Source organism: Kryptolebias marmoratus, linkage group LG18 (assembly GCF_001649575.2).
Source record: "Kryptolebias marmoratus isolate JLee-2015 linkage group LG18, ASM164957v2, whole genome shotgun sequence".
NCBI classification, from domain to species: domain Eukaryota; kingdom Metazoa; phylum Chordata; class Actinopteri; order Cyprinodontiformes; family Rivulidae; genus Kryptolebias; species Kryptolebias marmoratus.
The window spans coordinates 1,862,299-1,885,300 of record NC_051447.1 but is presented as its reverse complement, the minus strand read 5'-3'; the positions used below and the strand labels follow the sequence as shown (position 1 = coordinate 1,885,300).

The window sequence follows — 23,002 nt, the reverse complement described above, 5'->3', positions numbered from 1 at the left end:
TAGCAGAGTTAGCATTAGCATTAGCAGAGTTAGCATATTACCTTTTCCTGCTCCGTGTCGGACTTCTTGAACCAAATCACAGACGTCCCCCTCGTTTTGGTAAAAGTCTTTCTTCTTGGGCTGCCTGCTGGCTGTCTCTACTTGTTGCGACCCCGGGTTTGATACTTCATGCGTCTCCATCTTTCAGCACTTATGACTTAACCGCCGACACATACGGTGGGTCACAGAATACGGTGTGCCGCCGGGCAGCAGCAGAAAGCCGCTGCCGTAAAGCATGTCGCAAACCCACACGTAAAGCAGCGTCATGTCGCAAAACGGAGGTTCTTCGCAAAATAGTTATTTTTTCTTATTATTTATCACTTATATAAACTGAATTTATGCAAAGTGACAACACTAATACATTCGTCGTAGCCTAGGTTATGAAATATTTACATGAATCATTGATAAAATTATGATAGAAACGATAGAAGAAAATATATCACGATAGACACTTTTCTATCGTCCCCACAATATGTATCGTTATATCACCCAGCACTAACAGTCACTATGAAAAATTACAAGTTATATTAAAAAATCTTGAACTTTAAGTGACATCACAGATGTACATGTTGCTGTCTTCAGTGTTTCTACCTTCTGTATAAGAGAAGGTAAAGAAAAGCCTTCACTTCCAGTTTTGCAAAGAAAATTCTGAGCTCAGATACAATGGAAGTCAATAAGAGTTTGGGTGAGCAGACTCTACACTAGGGGGATTTAAGAGAAAACTAAGTCCTGTAGAAGTCACAGACACTCAGGGTGAAAGAATACAAAAATGCTGAGGTTTTGATGTACAAACTGTAAAAGAAGTTTAAATACTTGTGGAAGTAATAATAAAAACAAAATTCCCAAAATATTTGAAAGTTTAGATTGCTCAAAAGTTAGTTTGTGAAGTCATTACTCTGAGCTGAACATTCTGTGGAAAAATCTCCAAAAATCATCAAACTTAAACTGTGACTGTGTAAAAAAACATAAAGGATCTCAAAATGCCAGATCATTTATGTAAAGTCCAATTTTCTATGATCCGTTTAAACTTTGAATGATGTTTCTGTTGTGAAGTGTATGAGTTATAGAGGTCCAAAGAGGACTGGGGTTACTCACTTGTTTCAACAAAATCATATTGTTGTGGACAGGGAAATTCTTGTAGATTTTTGCTAATTTCATCTAAATCGTATGATGTATCACTACCAAAAGTCAGAGCAAAATGTAATGTTTTTTTTTTGTATGAAATTTCCAAAACTGCAATAATGTTTCTGCTTGTGCCTGTTTGTATGAGTGTGTTTGAGTGACTGTTACTAAAATATCTCATAACCACTAGATGAAGTTTAGTAAATCTTTAGTTTAGTACATCTACACCTAATTAACTTTTGGAGTCAACCCTATGCAAGATGGTTGTCACAACCAATTGACCTTTGTTCTAACTCAGTCAATTTTACAAATATTGAGCTAAGATTTGGTGTGATAGTAGCTGAGAGTAATTCACAACACATAATCCGAGAGCTACTCATTGCGTGAGATCTTTCCGTAAACCTTTGGTATTGGTATAAACCCTTTGTGTCGATTCGCAGAATACCTCACGAATCACAGAATGGATTTAATAAAACTCTCAGAAGGTCATGGCTGCGTGTACATCTACAGCTGTTTTAACTTTTGGAGTCTGTAGAAATTAAGATGGTCTCCACAGCATACCAACATTAGCCAACACAAAAATGACTTTCACTCAGTCAATTTTACTGATAATTGAGCTAAAAATGGACTTAGCAGGAGCTGAGAGTCATTCACAACACAGACTCTAGTGTGCCATCTCATGAGCTGACACTTAATATTTCCCACGTCTAACCAAAACCACAACATAAGGTGGCGGGTGATATGCATCCCTTCAGGGAACGCTTGGCTTTTAATGACATTCTGAATTCAACCCACACCAAACTATGGGCTTAAAGCAGCAGTTCATCAAAGGAGCACTTCAGGATGTAATATAATACTGGATTTTTATCTCCCTGCATACTGTGGCCTGATGCAGTTCTAAAACCTTTTCTACTCTTCCCACATGTCTTCCTAGAATGTTTTGCTTCAAAGCTGAAGACCAGTGGCTCATTGTGTAGAGTCAGAGATTTCTTTTTTTACTGCAGACCTGTGTTTTCACCAGCAGCCGACTGCCTCGGTCATAAGCCGGGAAAGGAGGCCCTCTATCGGCCTCTCGTTTCAACTCAACCCGCTGGCTCGAACTGCGGCCATTTTCTGCTGACTAACATAAACACGTCCAGCCCACCACAAACCGGGAGGCTGGAGCTGAACTTCAACTTGGCCTTTCCCCGTCCCGCGTGACGAACGGTACCAGGGCAGAGACACCGAACCGAGCACGTACTGGCCTCGACACAGTGGGGCCATAAACGGGCTCCACACACCGAGGCAGCCCGCCCGTCCGAACACCGTCCACCGTCCACAAAACAACATCTGCAGATGGGATAAAGCGCGTGCGACACCGACACCGACACCTCTCACCCTACGTCACACCGTTCAAAGCTCCACTAAATAATGCTGGATTTTTACTGTTATTCTAATTTATCACGGGCTTCACTTATTGTTTCACACATTTTAGACAGTCCTGTTCTGTTTTATAACCCTTTGACAAACTCGGCTCACTCCGATCCAAAATCCGAGTTTCGTGCTGACGAGACGTGAACTTTAATAATCCGCTTCCGCCTTGGTCCGAGTGTTTGACGGGAAACGCCAACTGGATAAGTTCAAATTGTAATTAAGTATGAAGAGGGGGAGGGGGTTGCATACCGTGATTTCAGATTTGATCATAATACATTTTTCTTTTTCAGATGTGCTGTGACACTGAGTAGTGTGTTGGGAATATTATATTTCTACTTGTAATAAGAACTGCATACAAACTGATAGACGGTAAGAAAAATAAAGACACGGCTCGCTGTCATACAGAGAAATTAATGCAACTACAGCCCCATTTTCAGCTGCGTAGCTGAACTCCTCGCATTGCGTCTTTTTTTTCTTTGGAGCAGAAGCAGCACAGCAGAAGGAAGGGACACTGCTACAGTAACCATTCTTGGAGCGGAACAGGTTTCCTACCATTTCGACGCTGAACCGCCACCGGGGGAAGTTAAAGCTGGTCTCACTGCCTGTCCATCTCGCACTAACGGCCGTTATCGTCCCGTATTCCCTCCTATCATTGTGCTCCTGTCAGCCGGACTCGGTTCGCTGTGCTCCGGACCAGAAACGTCCCGCGTCAAGCTTCGCCCTCCTCCCGCTCCTCCTCCTCCTCCAGGCTGCGGCAGAACCAAATAATGCAACGTTAACCTTGTACCTCTCATCCTTTTCACGGTTCATGTCCGCCACATTGGGTCCGTTCAGAGGCGCTCCGAGGACGTGGACATGCTGGGGGGCTCAGCCCGGCCCGCGAAGAAAGGAATTTTCAAATGATGGCTGCATCATTTTCAAGTTACTTTAAAGTAACATTATTATAGGACATGTTGTACCAGTTATCTGACCACACGCAGACTTTTTCCAAATGTGAAATAAAAAGCAAAAGGAGTTCCAGAGAAATTTCTGGAGATGCAACCTTTGTGGTGATGGCAAAGGTGATATGTTCAGTGGGTAAATTCACTGTGAATGCTGAGTCAGTAAACAAATGTATCCACATTTATTATTAATAAGCATTAGTATATAACTGACTTTACTGTCCATTAATAAGACATTAATAAAAGATGCCCCAATACTATAAAAGATGCCCCAATACCATAGCCTCAATTTCACAGCAGTTTTAAGGTTTGATCACTGGCACCTTTATTTGACCCTGACGCAAAAGTGCCTACTTTGCACGTCAGGCTTCGCACATATCACGATTAAGATGAAAACATTCGACATTTTTTTCTCTACTTCATCCATGAATTTACACTTAGGTTTAGATATTTTGTAACCCAGTGGCGGCTGGTGGAGTTTCTCCAGGGGGGGCTATAAATCCAAAAAAGACATATACCAAAGGTTTTGGTATATGTCTATTATGGGATATCTTAGTATATGTTTTGGACCAAAACATATACTAAGGTATCACACCAGTGTATTTACATGAATTAAAACAACAAAAGCAACAACATAATGTACATATAAATGCATAAGTGCTTCCTGAACACACCAATACTTACAAAGACGGAGGTCTCCCAAGGCACAAGCCTGTAGGACACATTTAGCATTTATAAGACCTGTTTTCAACCTTATTTTTCAAAACTTTACTGGAGAAAATACGTCAAAGCTTGTTTTATGATGCGAGCACTCACTACGTCACGTATTCTTAATGTACAATATAACGAAGATCGGATGTCTCACTCCGATTAGAATTCAAAACCAAACATTCTAACAGATTTTAGCATAAATTTTCTTAAACTAATTATTAACTATGAATTTATTTATTACCTTTTGTATGTAACTTAGTCAAGTAATGAACTTATTGCTGTCTTTGAATAAAAGGCAGCTCACCCGCGGCTCGACTTTTCAATCAGGCGAACTTTATGACAGACGGATGTGACGTCAGCTTCCATGGTGGGAGTCCCACGCTCCAGCGGCGGGAGGGTGGTGAAATGTAAATACAGCTGCATTCAGCAGCTCTGGGCGCAGGAGAGGTGCGCCCTGAACGGTCTTATCTCTTGTACTGAAGAGGAGCTACTGCGCATGTACAACTTTTAACGCGAGTCTATGGACAAAGATTTTTGCACCCCGGGGTGGAAATACGTCACCAATCAGACAACATCGCAGAACGAAACAACTTTACTTATCATTAACTATAAAATATTTATCTTACACAACTAAAAATATATATACATATATTTCGAAATATTTTTATTGTACTATTTAATTTTTTAATTTTTTTTTTTAACGTCTTATTCAAGGTAATGTGAGTGGTGGGGCAGCGCCCTCTATTGGCCAGCTGCCACTGTTGTAACCGCTGATGACGGGCACCAGCTCCCGATGCTGGGAGCAATGATTGGTGATACGGTGCAGACTGAAATGTGGCGTGAAGAGTGAGTGTGATCAACCAATGGTGCTAATTCTTCTTTGACTAGATTACTTCACTCACTACAGCTAGCAGAAGTGGAAGGGAGCGAACAAAGTTGGAAGCACCATGCAAATCAAATCCTATGTGAGAATAAGACTGGAGCCAAATAAAAGCCAGGAGAATTATAGAATCCTGGAAGAAGAAATTCTTTTGGTCATAAAAAAGGACATATCTGGCTGAAAAAGGACTTCTGTTCTTCTTCTAGTTTATAGTTTGTTCCATAAATATTTTGACCACTGTACTTCTGCATATTTTGTGCTATTTTAACAATTGATATATCCAAACGTTCAGCTTGAGCAGGAACTGTGTGCTATGACTTTTGGTATTTGTATTATTTGTACTTTTCAAAATTTACAAATGTTTTTTTCCTGTAAAAATACAACCCCTATTTCCAAAAAGTCGGGACATTGTGTAAAATGTAAACAAAAACAGAATGCAATGATTTGCAAATCTCATATACCCATATTTTATTCTCAATGGAACATAGTAAACATATCAAATGTTTAAGAAACTGTAATTTTTAAGGTAATTTTTCAATTTGATGGCAGCAACCCATGCCATAAAAGTTGGGGCAGGCGCACCAAAAGGTTGTAAAAGTAAGTGGTACATTATAAGAAACAGGTGGAGGAGCATTTGACAACTAATTTGGTTAACTGGCAACAGGTCAGTGAGAGGACTGAGTATAAAAAGAGCATTTTAGAGGCTGAAGCTGTCTGCATTTTCCATGAGAAGTCACAGTCAGCTCATATGTATGTGATTGTGTGACAAAAATTGCATCATTTTGTTGGCATAGCAGCTTTGTCCGCCGCTTCTCCACACAAGGACCGGGCCAAACTGTTTTGCACATGGGTTTGTGCCATGTACTGTGTGATTGGTCAGAAGTTATTGTGGGGATGTTTATGTGGAAAAGCTGGTCAGTTTTAATGGAGTCAGTTTGCTTCTACTGCTCTGCTGAGAAGCAGCTGGCCGAGGCTGTCAGAAAATACATCTGTCTTTTCAATGGTTCCAGGCAGCAGAACTTATAAACCCATGAGCTTAAAAAGACTGCAACGAGACACAGGCGGCTACCTTCGTTTGCTCATTATTGTGCACTGTCAAATTTGCAAATGACAAACAGCGTGTACTGCCTTAGTCTGTTTAATAAACACATCAGATCTTTTAAACCAGCGGTCGCCAACCTTTTTAGCTCCACGGACCGGTTCATTAACAGACAACATTTTCACGGACCGGCCTTTAAAGGCGTGGTGGATAAATACAACATGATGAAATAATACGACCGGCATGTAAACGGGGGTATTTTTAAAAACATAATAAACATAAATCCAACGTGTACTCTCAACTTTGTTAGTTGCCTCCTGGTATTGCGTCAACATGAATAACACCCTCTCCTCCCCCTAATGTTCTCTGGTCCATATGGCGATGTTTAAACATGCCCTTTAAAATAAGATGCACCACAAATATAAAGCGCACAAAGAATACAACTCACCATAACGCTGAATCAGTGGGTTTCTCAGTAATGAGACGGTCTCATCTAGGGCTTCCAGAGATGCTTGTTTGTTACTCATTTTGCTAGCTTGTGGGTTTGTTTGTAGCGGTAACGTATCACGTGACCTAGATGAGCGTTTTGACACGCATCAAGAGGGAGTCATAGACGACTGTAGTGGAGAGAATCCGGTCAGTTTTTCAAAATACATGTTGTTCAGACTCCAAAAAAAACAAAAACAAAACAGAAATACTGTAAGTTATTTATTCTTTCTGTGCGGCCCGGTACCAAATGATCCACGGACCGGTACCGGTCCGCGGCCCGGGGGATGGGGATCTCTGTTATAGACAATGAAAGGTGGGTGCGAAAACGAACATCTCGCAACCACATGACCGCAAACTGACTTCTTGACTTCTTATGGAGTATGCTGGTGCCTTGAAAATTTCAGAAGTAAAGATGGGCAGAGGTTCACCAGTCTGCTCAGTGAGACGTTTACAGAATGTTGTGAAAAGAAGAGGGGATACTTCTAAACATGGCTCTATCCCCACTTTTTTGAGATGTGTTGCTGACATTTATTTCAAAATTACCTTACCTTCTCCCCAAAATGTGCTAATTATTACACTTGATATGTTTACAGTGTTTCCCCATAAATAAAACATGGGTTTATGAGATTTGTAAATTATTACATTCTGTATTTACATTTCACACAATGTCCCAACTTTGTCAGAATTGGGGTCAGGGTTGTATGTTGAGATCACTTCAGTTCCTTTAAAACATTTTAGTGTGAATGCTCAGCATTCAGACTATTGTTTTCCTTTTCATACATGAACTCAATAAAATTAGTTTTTGTTCTGACATGACTTCACCATTTGTAGTTTTGATACTTTTTTGATTAACTATATTTACAGACATTTTTCCACAGAACTACATCAAGATCCCTTCGGTTCCTTCAAAGACATTGTTCTCTAAAATCTGCTTCAAAAAACTGACTTTATTTTTGTTTTACCTTACTTTCATTTTAGCATTGGCTACTGTCTTGCTAATTTTGCCTTTAAAATACAGTTTTTCTACATTTAGCTTAGCAAAGTTTACCTTTTCACAACTGTTTTGCTACATTTTGTCGGGATTTGGGTTTGTGTAGTCTGTCTTTGTATTCTTTTCAAGTTTGTGTTCATGTTTTGTTTTTATTGTCTGTGTGTGTATATATCATCTACTTCTCCCCAGTTGTCATCTGTTTTCCTGCCACGCCCATCTCCACCTGCCAGCAATTATGTTCACTCACCTGTGTCCACTTACCTCATTTTCCTCTGTGTTTAAAACCCAGTCACTTTCTCCACTACTCTGTCAGATCATTGTTTCATTTCATTACACTTAATAAATTAGTTTTCATTATGAGTCTGCTCTCTGGGTTTGCCTCCGTTACCGTCAAACCTGACACATTTACCATTTAGCTAATTATTTTTTTTTTACTAATTTCAACTTTTAACTATGTTTTTCTATTTTCAGCTTCTAGCTACAGTTTTGCTCATTTTAGGTTTTGTTCTGCTTGTCTTAATTTGAACAATTTAGTTCAAACCTTTCCAAACTTCATTCCAGCATTCCTTTTGCATTTTCACAGAAAATACAAATTTCCCTTGTTCTTTTTGAAATCTTTTTCAGCATACTTGTTTATTTGGCTTATGCTAATTTTACCCAATTAGGCTAATTGTATTTTGTAGCTACAGTTTTGCTAATTTTAGCTTTTATCTATGGTTTTGCTCATTTAAATTTATAGCTTCGATTTTTTTTTCTCTGGTCAGTTGACAAAGATAAATAAATTGACAAAATGTCAAAAAGCAAACCACATAGTTGTGATTTTTAAGAGGAGCTCCACAATCTGGCTTTTATGGAAGAGTGGAAGGAGAAAGATGTAGTTGAAAGAAAGCCAAAAAAAAGTCCTGTTTGGAGTTTGTAACAAGCCACATAGGGACACAGCAAACATGTGGAAGAAAACTAACACTGCACATCACTCTAAATACAACATCCCCACTGTGAAACATGGTGGTGGCAGCATCATGCTGTGGGGATGCTATTCTTCAGAAGAGACATGGAAGCTGGTCAGAGTTGGTGGGGAGATGGAGGAAGTTAAAACAAGGATGATCCTGGAAGAAAACCAGTTAGAGGCTGGAGAAGACTAGAGACTAGAGACGGTTCACAAGATAACGACCTGAAGCATCCAGCCTGAGCTACAACGGAATGGGTCAGATCAAAGCACACGTGTGTTAGAATGGTCCAGTCAGAGTCCAGACCTAAATCCAACTGAGAAGCTGTGGTATGACTTGAAAACTGTTACAATCCACTGGTTAAAGCAAAAGGGCAATAATATATTTTTTTGTCTTTGTCTGTGATGCTCAAAAGCTCTGACAAAGCCCAACAAAGACTCAACAGGACTTAGAAAAACTCGTTCATGCATTTATCTTTAGCCTGCTTCACTACTGTACACAGTATTTACTGGTCTTCCTAAAAAAAAAAATCCATTAGACAGCTGCTGCTGATCCAGAATGCTGCTACTCGAGTCCTTACAAAGACCAAGACAGTTGATCACATCAGTCCAGTTCTGAGGTTTTTACACTGGCTTCCTGTTGCTCAGAGAATTGACTGTAAAATATTGTTGCTAGTTTACAAAACACTAAACAGTCTGGGTCCAAAATACATATCTTATCTTCTGCTGCATTATTAACCATCAAGACCTCTGAGGTCGTTTGGATCAAATCTGCTTTCTGTCCCCAGAGTCAGAACCAAACAGAGGCTGCATTCAGCCTTCATGCAACAAATATCTGGAACAAACTCCCAGAAAACTGTCAGACTACTCTGACTGCAAGTTCCTTTAGAACAAGGTTAAAGACTGTCCTGTTCGCTGCTGCCTTTGATTAAAGCAAATTATTATTTTATGCTGTATTTTATATTTGGGCAGCATGGCAGATTAGTAGTTAGCACTGTTGTCTCACAGCAAGAAAGTCCTGGGTTCCTTTCTGTGTGGAGTTTGCATGTTCTCCTCGTGTTTGCGTGGGTTTACTCCGAGGGCTCCAGTTTCCTCCCTCAGTCTAAAAACATGCATGTTAGGCTGCCTTCAGGCCCAGGCCTCCCTTGAAAAAGAGATCTGAGATCTCAATGGGACTTACCTGGTTAAATAAATAAATATTCCTTTATCTTTTATTCCAGCTTTTAATCAGCTTTGAGCGTCTGTAATTTTCCATTTTTGTCTTTTATATGTTTTTTTTTTCTTTTGTACTTTGTTTTTAAGTGTTTATGCAAAGCACTTTGAGTTGCCCTGCAGCTGAAATGTGCTATTCGATTAAAGCTGCCTTGCCTTGCTTGTTTTTCTGTCGTGTTAGCAAAATGTTTCATGAATCACTGGATGGATTTCAGTTAAACTTTAAGAAAGTATTATTTGGATGTACATCTACAACTGGTTAACTTTTGGAGTCAATCTGATTTAAGATGCATGCCACAGCAAAACACAAAATGACAGTTTTAAGCATAAATACACAAAAATTCAGTCAGTTTTACAAATTTTGAGCTAAAATCTCCATATTTCAACATAAGATGAGAGTCTAAAACTCTGACATGAAAGGAGGCGGGTGATAGAGTATGCATTTCTTCAAAGAATTCTAGGTCTTTATTGTTAATGTGTTTTTTTAAAATATATTTTTTTGCTAACTGCAGTATGTTATTTCAAGTATAAGCAGTAAGCGAAGCTTACCTGGTGGAGCTCTTTAAGAACTCCAGGACTGAGGACACATTGGGACTGACCGCTACGAGAGATCCTTCCTGCCCACAGCCATCAGCAACTATAACAACTCTTTAACGAAACCAGGATTATGAGCTACAACAACATTTAATTTCCCTTTGGGATGAATAAAGTATTTTTGAATTTGAATTGAATGGAATTTGAATATATAATTAGTGTTGGAATGAATGATAATTCTATGAAATCATTTTTTTCTATCTTTTTAGATACAGTTAATGTTTAAAGGGGACCTATTATGCAAAACTCACTTTTTGCATGTTTTTGTACTTCCATTTGGGTATCTATTGCTTCTATAAACAGTCAAAGGACATAAAAATACCACATAGGTGTTTTTTGACAATGAGTAAATGTTTTCTGGTGTCTGTCTGCAAAAGGACCTGTTTCAAAAACCTCAGGATTGTTGCGCCACAATCCCCGTTAGCTAGCAACCCAAGTGGAACTCCACCCACTTCATCATAGGAAGACCGTCATGTTAGTTCTGCTGGTTTTACCGCTGAATAATGTCTGCTGGAAAGGTTTTGTTGTTGGCTGCAATATAGAACATGTGTCTATATTGCTGCTGTCCTGACCTGCTAACAGTTGGGTTTCGGACCCACTTATTGCCACTCTCCTACTTGACATATGTCGATTTGGACCCGCTTAGTCCCAAAGTCAGAATCCTCAGAGTTTGAATTAATAACAATATAAATGTGCGTCAGATCTGCAGTGTTTAATCCTTCAGCGAGTTTTTATGTTTTGAGACGGGACACTGAGTTGGGGGGGTGGCCAACAGCAGCTTACTTGCATAATAGTGACGTAACCCTAAAACCGCTCATTCAGAAATTAGCTCAAAACCGTCAGAACTGACCAGGTAAAATCTCAATGTCTGAGAACAATTTTGTGTATTAAATGTAATGAACATGTTTTGTACAGCCCACAAACCTATCCTGACTTGTTTAAGGAAGCATAATAGGTTCCCTTTAAATAATTTATATGAAATATTTTCATTGTTAAATCTTGTTTTATTTTAGAAGGGACTTTGTAACTTTTCTTTTTTTAACAATTCTGGTGCATTTACATTCATGTTTATAACATGCACAATCACTAAACAGCTTTGGTCCCTTAAATGAATATAAATGGGCCCTGAAGGTCTGCACATACACACATTTGTACACACTGTACTCATAGTAGGACAGTGTCTCAATTTTATTCAGTTCAGAATAAGTACTTATGAATTATTGAAGAAGTTAAAGGGCTAGAATTCATTGAAGGAATGCATATGGCCTGCTGCCCTTCATGGCAGAGTTTAAGACTATAATCATCCTGTGTTGAGAAATCACAGTTTTAGCTGTTTCAGTCAAACCTTGAAAATAACATTATTATCAATCTTATGAAATATCTTAAATGATCTGTCAGCACTTAAGTATATGTTGTTAATGACTGTCAGCTACTACCTCACAAAATATTAGCTCAAAATCTGTAAAACTGACAGAAATATAGTCATTTTTAGGTAAGCTATGGTTAATTAGCTGTGGCCAATCGGATTGACTTCAAAAGTTAATCAGTTTTAGATGTAGTGCCATTAGGTTCCAACAGAGTTTCATTGAAATCTGTCCAGTGGTTTATGAGATATTTTGCTAACAGACTACTAGGGTTAACTGTAAAAGTTAATGTCAAAGTTGTAAGCAAAGATCTTGCATTGTTGTATTGCACTTAAAGTCTGTACTGTGAAAGACTCTCAGCTATTACTACACTAAATGTTAGCCCAATAGCTATAAAATTGAAAGTTAAAGCTATTTTTGTTTTCTGAGGTCAGTTGAGTGTGGCAGCCATCTTGAATTGGATTGACTCTGAAAGTTAAGCAGACCTAAATGTCAGCCCAATGATTACATTCTGAAAGTTTCACTAAAATTTGTTCAGTTATTCATGAAATATTTTGCTAAAAGGTACAGACACACACAGGCAAAGGCAAAAAGGCAAAAACATTGTCGCCCTTTTGCCTCAAGCGGTGGGTGATAAAAAAAGCCCATACAATGTGTTCTTCTAGATTTTTGTCTGTATTAAAATGTACAAACATTTAAAAATCTATTTACCACAAATCAGAAATGTTACTCATTAATGCTGAACACAGATTTTAGGAAGTTTAGCTAGTTAAACTCACCATCCACCATGTTTTGGCGCTGACATCATAACACAGCTGCCACTTCACAGAGCTGTCAGCCTCTCCACCTTCCCTCACAGACATCGTCTTCACAGCAGAGCAGAAGACTGAAAATGGTAAAGTGTGGCTTTGGAAATAAAACACTTATCGAGCTAAAGTCAACTGATGAGACGGCTCCTTTGTGCCAATATGTTGCTTTTCTTTTGCTGTTTTTAATCACAGCATTCTGGCCTTTTCCAAATTGTTGTTCTTCAAGTCCATTTTCAGTCCCTTTAGATTCTTGAAAGAACTGGCTTTCTACTCCTCATGCAGCCTTCTCAACTAACTCAAAATAAATGTAAAAAAATTACAATCTTCTTAGGCAATCTTCTTTTTCCTCTTAGTCTTCCTTTGTCTGAATCAATAAACTTATAAATGGGATTTTGCAAATTCAAATTACAGTCCACATTTGGTTTAGTTTAGATTATTAACTTTTAATTCTTTACATGGAAGCTAAGTTGCTTGCCTACCTTGTTAAGCTTTCAGAATTCTCTTTTTTATAAACTTGACCCTCCACAGAATTCTTCACAAATGTCAAAAAGCAGTTGAAATTCAAGTGGATAGATCTATAATAATAATAATAATAAAAAAGATGGTCTAGTTCACCTTTTTAACCTGATCCTCCCATCAAACAACTATGGACTGCATCTTCTTTTTTCAAGAAAAAGGATTTTTCTTGAGTCTTAAATAAATTCATTTTGTCTCAACACCAATCCAAGTTTATCTGTGTTATCAAACTGACAGTTTGATAAAAAAAATATAAAAAATCCAAATTACGTCCAGAAACTCGAAAGTCTTTAAATGAAGAAACAGCAGCCAACAAGCCAACCAGCCGCCTCCTGTCTTTCTTCCACAAAGTGGGCAGTTACTTTGAAAAGGCAGATTACAAATGAGAGGAAACATACACACACGCACACACACAGTCCCACACATCCAGTCTGAACACACACATATCTAACAACATCAAAACAAAGGGTGCTAAATAGTTCTATAGAGACAACAGAAATGAGTTCAAATATGTTTTTTATCACCCACTGCCAAAGGATAAGCAGCAAAAATGTTTTTGCCCACGTTTGTCTGTGTGTTTGTTTATCTGTACCATGAGCAAAGTATCTCATGAACCACAGGATGGATTTTATTGAAACTTTCAGAAAACAACCATTGGGTTCAACTTTACAACTGACTAAATTTTGGAGTGAACCCAATTCAAGATGGCCACCACTACCAACTAACCTTAGGAAACACAAGAATGGCTATAAATACAATTTGGTGTGGTAAAAGCAGAATGTAATTCTCAACACATATTACAAGTGCTACTCGTTAAAATCTTGGCAATAACTGTTAGAATCAACCCAGTCTGTCTATAAGCAAAATATCTCATCAACCACTGGACAGATTTCTCAGAAAATAATCATTGGATTTACATTTTTAAACACTGTTGAACTTTTAACATTTTAAATCAACAATGAACAACAAACACACACACCCCACTCAAGCACCTACCACTAACAAACATGAAAAAAGAAAATAAATAATTTATATATATATATATATATATACAAAAGAGTTTTATAACTACATATAAACTTCCATACATGTTACAGTACATATATGCATATATATACAAACATCTCTGTAGGGCTCAGTTTGAATGATCTGACAATCTGTACCTTTACAGAAATAGATTCCAGGTTATTTAAAATGATCCAGCCTTACCAGCCAAAATCAGACTGATTATGGCTGTATATATATATATATATATATATATATATATGTGGAGCTGCAGGTGTCCAGTTTGGCAGTATGTGCCTCCTGGCCAGCAGTATCGTAAATGCTAGTAAGTCCTTTTTAGCAGGACAAAGAGAGCAAGTACAGTAGGCCATACTCTGAACAAGGCAGTTAAACATTAGGAGTAATATTCTCTCCAGTTACATTAGATAATGTAAGAAAAGTTTCAGATCAGAATCTCACCATGGAGGGACTACTCCAAAACGTGTGAGTTATTTACTGTGGCCTGTTGGCACACAGAGGAGTAACTGTCTCAAATATCTTTGCGAGCCTGGCTTTAGTATAGTGAGCTCCATGTAGAATCTGACATTTCATGAAACTGTGCCTTTCACAGACTGAAGATATGTGTTGCTTCTTTAAAACGTCCCCCCAAACATCTGAAATCAGCAGTCCCAAGTCTCTCTCCTGTACAACACAGTGGAAGAGTTTGAAAGGTAAAACAATATTTGAGTAGAAGCACTTGCATAGCACAAATCTCTGCTAAGGCCATAAGGTCATTAAAAAACTTGTGATCCAGATCACCACCAAAATTTAATCACTTGTCTTTTGTGACAACCCCAACAATTCCTGAAAATTTTATAAAAATTTGTTCTTTACAGTTTAAGTAATTTTGTTAACAGACAGAGAAACCAACACCACTACTGAAAACACAATTTCCATGGTGGAGGTAAATATATGGAAGCGATTGCCCCTTTCACTGAGGGGAGAGGTTGCAGAAATATTTCAAAATCAGAGGAAGAGCTGGGAATTTCAGAGATGAGCTACAGATATAATGTTGATCTTGAAGATATCTGAAAGAGAGAGACTGTATTTACTAGCTATTGAAAAAAAAGAGCTAAATTTGAACCAACATAGAGATCTCTTCAGGTTTTCATACTAAACCTAGCCCATATAGAGAAAGTGTTAATCAATAAGGATGAAGGGAAAATATGATTCTCTGTGAGTGGAGCTCCAGCAATTCTTAGCGTATGTAGAAGTAGAAGAGAGAAGAGCTGAGTATAGGAATTCTGCTCATCCAGTAGGATGAGCAGAATTTTCTTCCATAACCACCCCATGATGGGGGAATTCATTCTCCTCATATGAACCCAATAATACAAGAGGTTAGGTAGTATCATTTCACCCAGAACTTTGGGCCTCTGTAAGACTTAATGACGCAGCCTGGGTGGTTTTTTGCTTTAAAAAAAATTTAAAAAAGAATATCAGATGATTAACTTTATGAAAAAAATCTAAAGTGACAAAAATTGGAATACACTGAAACAAGTACAAGTGTGGGAAGATATTTATTTTGACAATATTAATTCTAGCTGCCACAAAAATATTTTAAATGGACCAGCTCTCAAAATCATGTTTAATTTGTGCAAGCAAAGAGAGAATGTTTTTCCTATACAGATTAACCACTGAGTCAGCTATGTACACTCCAAGCTAAACAAAAACGAAATTGGATATTTTGAATAGTAGGTTAATTAAGTGGATACTCTTTTCCCTTTCTGTTGACAGAAAATACCTCACTTTTGCTAAGATTAAGTTTATAACCAGAATTTCTTTTTATCAAATGAAGCTAAAACTGAAAGGGCAGCAAGGATAGAGTGTGACAGGTCAGACAGGAGTAGCAGAACGTTATCTGCATACAGGACTAATTTAAACTCTAGACCATTTCTAGTTATGCAGCATATATCAGGATTAAACTGTAATCAATGTAAAGCAATGGACAGAGGCTCCATTACAAGGGCAAATAAAAAGGACTCAATAGGCATCCCTGCCTTGCAGAGAAATGTAAGGGAAAATATTCAGTTTGAGTTTGTGCCATTTGTTCAGCTGCCAGAGGGGCCACATATAATAATCTTACCCGTGATCTTTCTGAAGTCATGAATAACTACTATCTTTTAAATAATGTTATTGTCATTTGTTTTAATCTTGTTTAATGGATTATTAAGTTTAATGCTTTATTTTTAAAAAACTTTTCTTCTTTTATGTTGCTGAAGGCCCTTCTGGGGGAGTGTATTGCAAATTAGCCTAGGCTATAATTATAATAGTGTATGGTATTTGTTAATACTTAACACTTGTTCCTATACAAAAAACAATAAATTAAATTAAATGAAATTATTTATTTCTCCAAATCTGAATAGAGACAAATAATCCCACTATACTTTGTCAAATGCTTTTTCAGCATCTAGTGCAATTAAAACCTCATGTAGAGTAGTTATGGAGTGGTTGAAAATCAAATTAATGTAAGAATCTGGAGTTAGCCCCGCCTTGGGGCGGCTCCTCTAACCTTTGCTTCACAGGTGATCCTGATTCTACTGATGAGACCTGCCAGTACTTAAGCCTCCAGCTGAGACCAGACCTTCGCTGGAGCATCGAACCTCCTGGGTTAGACTCTCAGCCGTAGTATCTAATCTCAGTGTTGTTGCTACGCTAACTAAGTTCTCTTTGTACCCTCGATTCAGGTTTTTGCCACGTTAAGACCTTTACACCTCACGGTAACTTACCTTGGATTACTGGATACTTACCTGGACAGGATTACTGGCTTCTCGTCGTCTGGATCACCTGGAACACTTTCTTCACCTCCTCCACGCAGCTGGACACCTCCTGGATCTGTAAGATCAGAAACATTATTTAACCACCTTATAGACTCGGCTGATTATAGGATTGGTACCCGAGACTCACCCTGCCCCTCTTGCCTTTCAGACCGCTCCCGGACCTGGCTCACTGTATATACTCTGTCACCTGTAAATAAACTCACTTACCTTTAGTTACATCTCTGTGTCTGGTTTTGGTCTCGCTCCTGGACAAATTACTCCTGTGTTCTTGTCAATTAATACTTTAAAATGAGGGTCTATTGTTTATAAACCCTGTTTGATTTATGCATATAATTGAGGATAAAACTATTTTTAAGCCCCTAACTAGTAAGTCAACAATTATCAGTCTAATGGGATGTTATAAACCACACAATAATGGGACTTAACCCTTTTTCAAAAGCAACAAGATAAAAGACTGGTTCAAGATTTTTTGGGAGCATTCCTGTAATGAAAGACTCAATAAACATCTCTAAAAGAAATGGGGCCAGCTGCTTCCAAACAGTTTTGTAGAATTTGGATGGAAAACTGTCTGGACCTGGGATTTTACAGCTTTGTAAACATTTTGCTGCTATCCCAAGCTCTTTTGCCAGGATAGAACGGTCCAGTTTCTTGGCTAGATTCTGATCCAGAGCAGGAGTGTTAATACTACTGAGAAAATAGATTGAGCCTGCAGAAACATGCGCGCAATCAGATGAGTACAGCAGTTTAAAAAATTTACAAAAGATTCATTAGATTCCAATGGGTCTGATGTTACTCCTGCACCATTTTCAACTCAAGGTATTAGCTGAGAATGCAAATATTGGTTGCAGTTGATGAGCCAGAAATTTACTTGTCTTATCCCCTTGTCCATAAAATTTGGATCTCGAAAAAGTAAAAATTCAGTGGCGTACAGTGATGAGATGAGATCATATTCAATTTGCAAATAATTTTTTTCTTTATACATTGATGGCTATTTTGAAGTGTTTGAAGTTGTATATAGAAAGACTAAAGCGACAATGCATTTAGATAACCTGGCTAGTTTTTATCTTCTAGAATTTTTCCGATGGAGCCCTATGAGAAATAATGTCCCTTCCCTTTGGAGGACCGAAAGCAACATAATCAAAAATAAAAGCAGAAATATATATATTTTGCTTTTGACTTTTCCTTACATATGCATTTCATCAAGTAATGTTTATATTTTGCTTTTGCCTTTTCCTTATACATTTCCTCCTCCTATTTAATCACTGTGTGCATTTCTGCCTCAGTATGCAAATGAGGAGGCTGTCTTCTTGGTCCAGCTCCTCTCCTATTGATCAATAACCAGGAAGGAGCAGGATCCATGTGCAGATCGATTGTTTAGGCCTGCACTCTCGGCCGTTTCAGGAGAACGCCTCATTTGAGAGGAAGTGAAGTCTAACATGGATCAGCTGTATGGCGTGAAATGTTATTTCATGGTTACCAAGGCAACCACGCAGAAAGAGCGAAAAAGCTACATTTCACAGAGGCAGAACTTGATATGCTGGTCAACGAGGTGGAGAACAGAAAAAATATAAGTTTTGGGAGCCGCAGTCATGGCGTTACAAATAAAAGGAAGTGTTGTGAGCGGCAGCACGTTGTTATCAGGGCCGTAGCTACCATTGAGGACACCGAGGTCTGGACCTCAGTATTTTTCTGTTGTGTATATTACAAAAAAATTAATCAAAACAAGGCTTTTGAATGGCGTGGTTCTCTGCGTAGCTCCACCAGTTTACTGTAGGAGGCGCTGCAACTGTGTGCAGCTGCAGCCAAACTCAATGTCTACGAAGAAGAGCGCAGCTTTGCTACCTTACTGCTAAAATAAAGACCAGAAGAAGAAGAAGAGCGCCACTTACAGTGAAACACAACTGAGGTAACTTGCTAAAAATATTCTCCTTCTCATTCTCATTCTGCGAAGCTGAAGTTGGTTTCCGATTGCAGCTTCCGATTCGGAAAATGGCTAAATGGCGATTCCATCTAATTTTTCACTGCCTTCAGCATCTTTAATTTCCTTTAGTTAAAAGCTACAACACCTAGACACTTCAAACCTGAACCAGATTATTCTGCACTGATTGCAGAACATTTTAAACCAAGTATGTGATTTGTGAAACCTTAATCTAATTTGTAAAACCTCAATAAAGAGGGATTTTAGCACTTTTTTTTTACATCTGGACCACACTAGAACTGGTCCAGCTTCAAAACTACAACACCTCACTGGTATTTGATAAAAAGGTCAAATCTATGCTAAAATCTTGTGTTTTGAATGTGTTTGTGCAGCATGAACAATCAGCATTCATATAAACTAATTCATGTAATTTCAGTGACTCGTCATAGTTGTGCCCCGAGTCCTCTGTTGCTTCAGATAATGTCGATCCCCATGGATTTACAAACACACACTAATACATGTCATATACACATTCAAGTCACTCGTTAAATGCTTCCATTTTAATTAAGTTTTGGTCTTCATTGTAACTGATGTGCAGGGGGATAATGAGTGGTTGACCTCAGTATTTCTTTAAGTCTGGCTACGGCCCTGGTTGTTATTACTGTTAATTTAGTGAGTGGGATAGAGAGGACCAGGGCCAAGGTGGAGAAAAAGGGGTCAGATTTTAGGGTGGAGGCAAAAAAGCGACTAACCGGCCACCGCCAGAGCATCTCAGCTACAGATGGGGGTAAAGGCGTACCGAACTGATACCATTTGAAAGAAGGACAGACGGTGTCGTGCTGAAAAGCGATTGGACATTTATTTTCTGATAAAGAAAATAAAGATTTAATTAAATCAACTGACATGGCATGACATGGCAGCAAAATACAAAGCAGCTATAGAAACGCAAAAAACCTGGGGAAAACAGATAGGTCATGACACCAAAATGACTCAGTGAAAATTGAATGTGAACTGATAGAATAAATGGGCTAGAACTAACAAGGTAAGTGGTGACAGGTGACACTATTGACTTACAAAGGACAGGTGCGATCAACTGATCGGGAGCTGAGGGAAATAGTAAATATCACAGAGAAGCACAGGGAAACAGAACTGAACACAAGAGATTATAAAAACAAACAAAGAAACACAGACAAACCAGTTATTAAACTGTAGTTTTTTTGGTCTTCTTTATTTGCAAAAGAATTAATTCTATCAGCGTTTGAGATGTTCTTATTATTTGTTTCAGTTTTTACCATCTGAGTCAACTGAAGTCTATTGCTAATTTGTTTTAGTTTTTTACTGCATGATTTGCCCAGACAGTTAATACTGAATTCACCCATCAAGAGAAGTTCTTTGGTACTACACATTTTAAGGATATCAGTGGGGTTTGAGTTGTGTTAAAGACACCTAGTGAGGGGACAGATTAAAACCAGTGAGGGGACAGATAGGTTTCAGAAAGACATAAGTAGTCAAGACTGGAGTTTGTCAGCAGCTAACAAGTGTCATGCACCAACATGCAAATTCGATACACACCCACTCACCTCATTCAGTTGTGCCATCACAATATTAAAAAGTCTGACACTAGATGAAATATTCCAATAGGAATTATATATCCAGATAAAATTGGAGAAATTCCATTTTCCTCCATCAGCTCACCATTCCCAGGCCCAGGGTTGACCTTAACAAGAGGAACACGCAGACCAATATCTTTTTTGAGATGTTTTGATACCATCAAACTCAAAACAACCTTTTTGTTCCTATAAAATAGTACAATTTTATATTTCAAACATTTCATGTCTTTACTATGCTCCATTGTGAATAAAATATGGATTTATGAGATTTACAAATAATTGCATTTTGTTTATTTACATTTTACACAATTTCTCAACTTTCTTGGATTTGACTCCAAATAATGTATGGAAGAAACTATAGACAATAATTTTATTTATTTTTTTATTGTGTGAATGCTCGATTGGCATTCATACAATAAATTAAAAAAAACTCATAAAATCTTAAGAATGAATTTATTTTGGTAATTATGTTGACTGACTTTAAACAGATTAACACTTTAACAGCAGCCTAGTCTAAGCTATAAAATGGAAATTATATGATAAACCATTCTCAGGAAAAACTATAAAATAGATACTTTAGTCATTTCATTCAGTTATGGGGAAAAATCATCCTCTTTCTATCTTCGGGTTTACATATTAAAAAGCCAATCAATTGTAGATCTACATTCAATAATTACTTCATTAAAAGTAATCAGAGAAACATCCAGGAGGCCAAAGATAACCCTCATGGAGCTGAGAGATGGGAGGAGCTGTCCTTAGGACCACTAGAAGCTGAGCAGTGCTGTGCTTCATGGAAGAGTGGCAGGAAAAAGACTTTAATTTAAGAGAAAAAAGAAAAAAAAAAGCTGGACTGTTTGAACATGTGGAAGAAGGTGCTGTGGTTAAATGAGACCAAACATCAAGGACAACACCATGTCTGAGGCAAATCTACCACCTCTCATCATACTGAGAACACCATCTCTACAGTGAAGCATGGTGGTGGCAGCATCATGCTGTGGAGATGTTTTACGAGAGATGTTAATAGAAAGATTACCAAAAGGGAAGCATATTTTCTCCACCCACTGTAACTAATAGCTAACAGCTAAAGTCACCAAAGTTACTTAATATCATTAGAGCCCATGTTAAACATGTTAGTGATGTTTCCTTCTTACAGTGGACAAAACAACATTCAGTCCCACTTGTGTTTGATTCAAAATGGATCTACTATTGCAGATTAAATATATAGACATAATTTTCTTGGTTCTGGGTGGGTTGACATTGTAGTAGACTTACTGTTTAGGTCAGCTTGAGCTTTAGAGCTGACAGCATCAAGTTTATGGATCAGAGCATCCACAGCCTATTGTAGAGACGTTTAGGATTCCAAATGTAATTTCTTTAACTGGCATCATTTTTATGGTGGCATTGTGTTTGAAGTCGTTCTTATTGAATTTACTGCTGTAGAAGAGTAGTGAAACTTACCATGAGCTCAGCAATGCGAACCCGCCCACCTCCCACCACACACACACACACACATGCTGTAATTAGTGGTCCAATCAATCAACTATAGGCTCCCACCCACTCACCTAATTAGACAATTAACCTCTCAAAGGAGTAAACATTCGTCTAATCAGGACAAAAAGCAGTGTTTGTCCAGAAAAGCAACAGGAAATAAAGAGGGAAAATTATAGGTCTCACACACACACACACGAATATGCGCACACACGAACACACACAGCGTGTATATATGTGTGTGTTTGTTTGTGCAAACATGCATGCGCGGCCACACTGACTACTCAAGTCCAGAAACAGACCTCACACTTACTAAATGACAGTGCTGAAAAACAGAGCAACCCTCTTATCTATACAACCTCAGAATGTGCTGTACTTCTGAGGAGCTGTTTGAACCTTAATTCATTCTGAAACAGTCCCATACAAAGATTTTAACTCTTACATTCTTATAGTGTCAAGTATGAGTTAGATGTATAACACGTTGAAATAAAAAGTGTATTAAGAGAAAATATAGTAGAAACAGAAGGTGTTAAGTGTAATGGGTCTCAAACCTCATGATGATTACCATCTCAAAAGATATTAGCTCTCCAAGTACAACCAGTATGACAGACATTAAACAGCAGTAGTACAGACTTACAAGCTTATATTCATATCTGACATAAATGAGAAAACTGAAGAATCTACTTAAATGCCTAACCCAAAACAAAAACCCAAACTTGCTTTTTTTGTCCTAACTTTATTCCTTCAGCAAACCCAGTGCCCTTGAGGGACACATGCCTAGGTTAGATCATCTTTGGCTGAGTCTTCCATGGGTAAGGGTAACTAGAGTCATGCAAAAAAAGAAAGCACATCCTCTATCAAATAGGGTTTTCCAAATCAGGACATAATATAAAGGATCTGGACTTGAACATAACAAATAACAGATTCCAGCATGTCATTATTAAACAAAAACAACATGCAAATAAACTGCGTGAAAACCTGGTTCAAGCCTCTGGAACTACTCTCACTAGTGGTTTTCAGTAACACTTTTAAAGCCTGTCACATGGTTGTGGAGGAATTTTGGCCTATTCTTCTTTCCAGTGTAGCTCAGTAAAAAAAG

At 38.1% G+C, this 23,002-nt stretch overlaps 1 protein-coding gene and 1 long non-coding RNA gene across 2 annotated transcripts in view; one reads left to right on the top strand and one right to left on the bottom strand.

The window, feature by feature from the left end:
- The window catches only part of nfic (nuclear factor I/C), a 55,031-nt gene extending 51,666 nt beyond the window's left edge, over positions 1–3,365 (bottom strand). Inside the window, exon 1 of the mRNA XM_017434742.3 lies at positions 3,127–3,365. Coding sequence (XP_017290231.1) covers positions 3,127–3,129 — 3 coding nt within the window. The 5' untranslated portion in view covers positions 3,130–3,365. The remainder of the gene's footprint in view (positions 1–3,126) is intronic.
- On the top strand, positions 2,772–3,615 carry LOC119617945. Its single transcript, XR_005234432.1, has 2 exons — positions 2,772–2,943; positions 3,060–3,615. It is a non-coding gene; the product is annotated as an uncharacterized LOC119617945 (long non-coding RNA).
- The last annotated feature ends 19,387 nt before the right edge of the window (positions 3,616–23,002 follow it).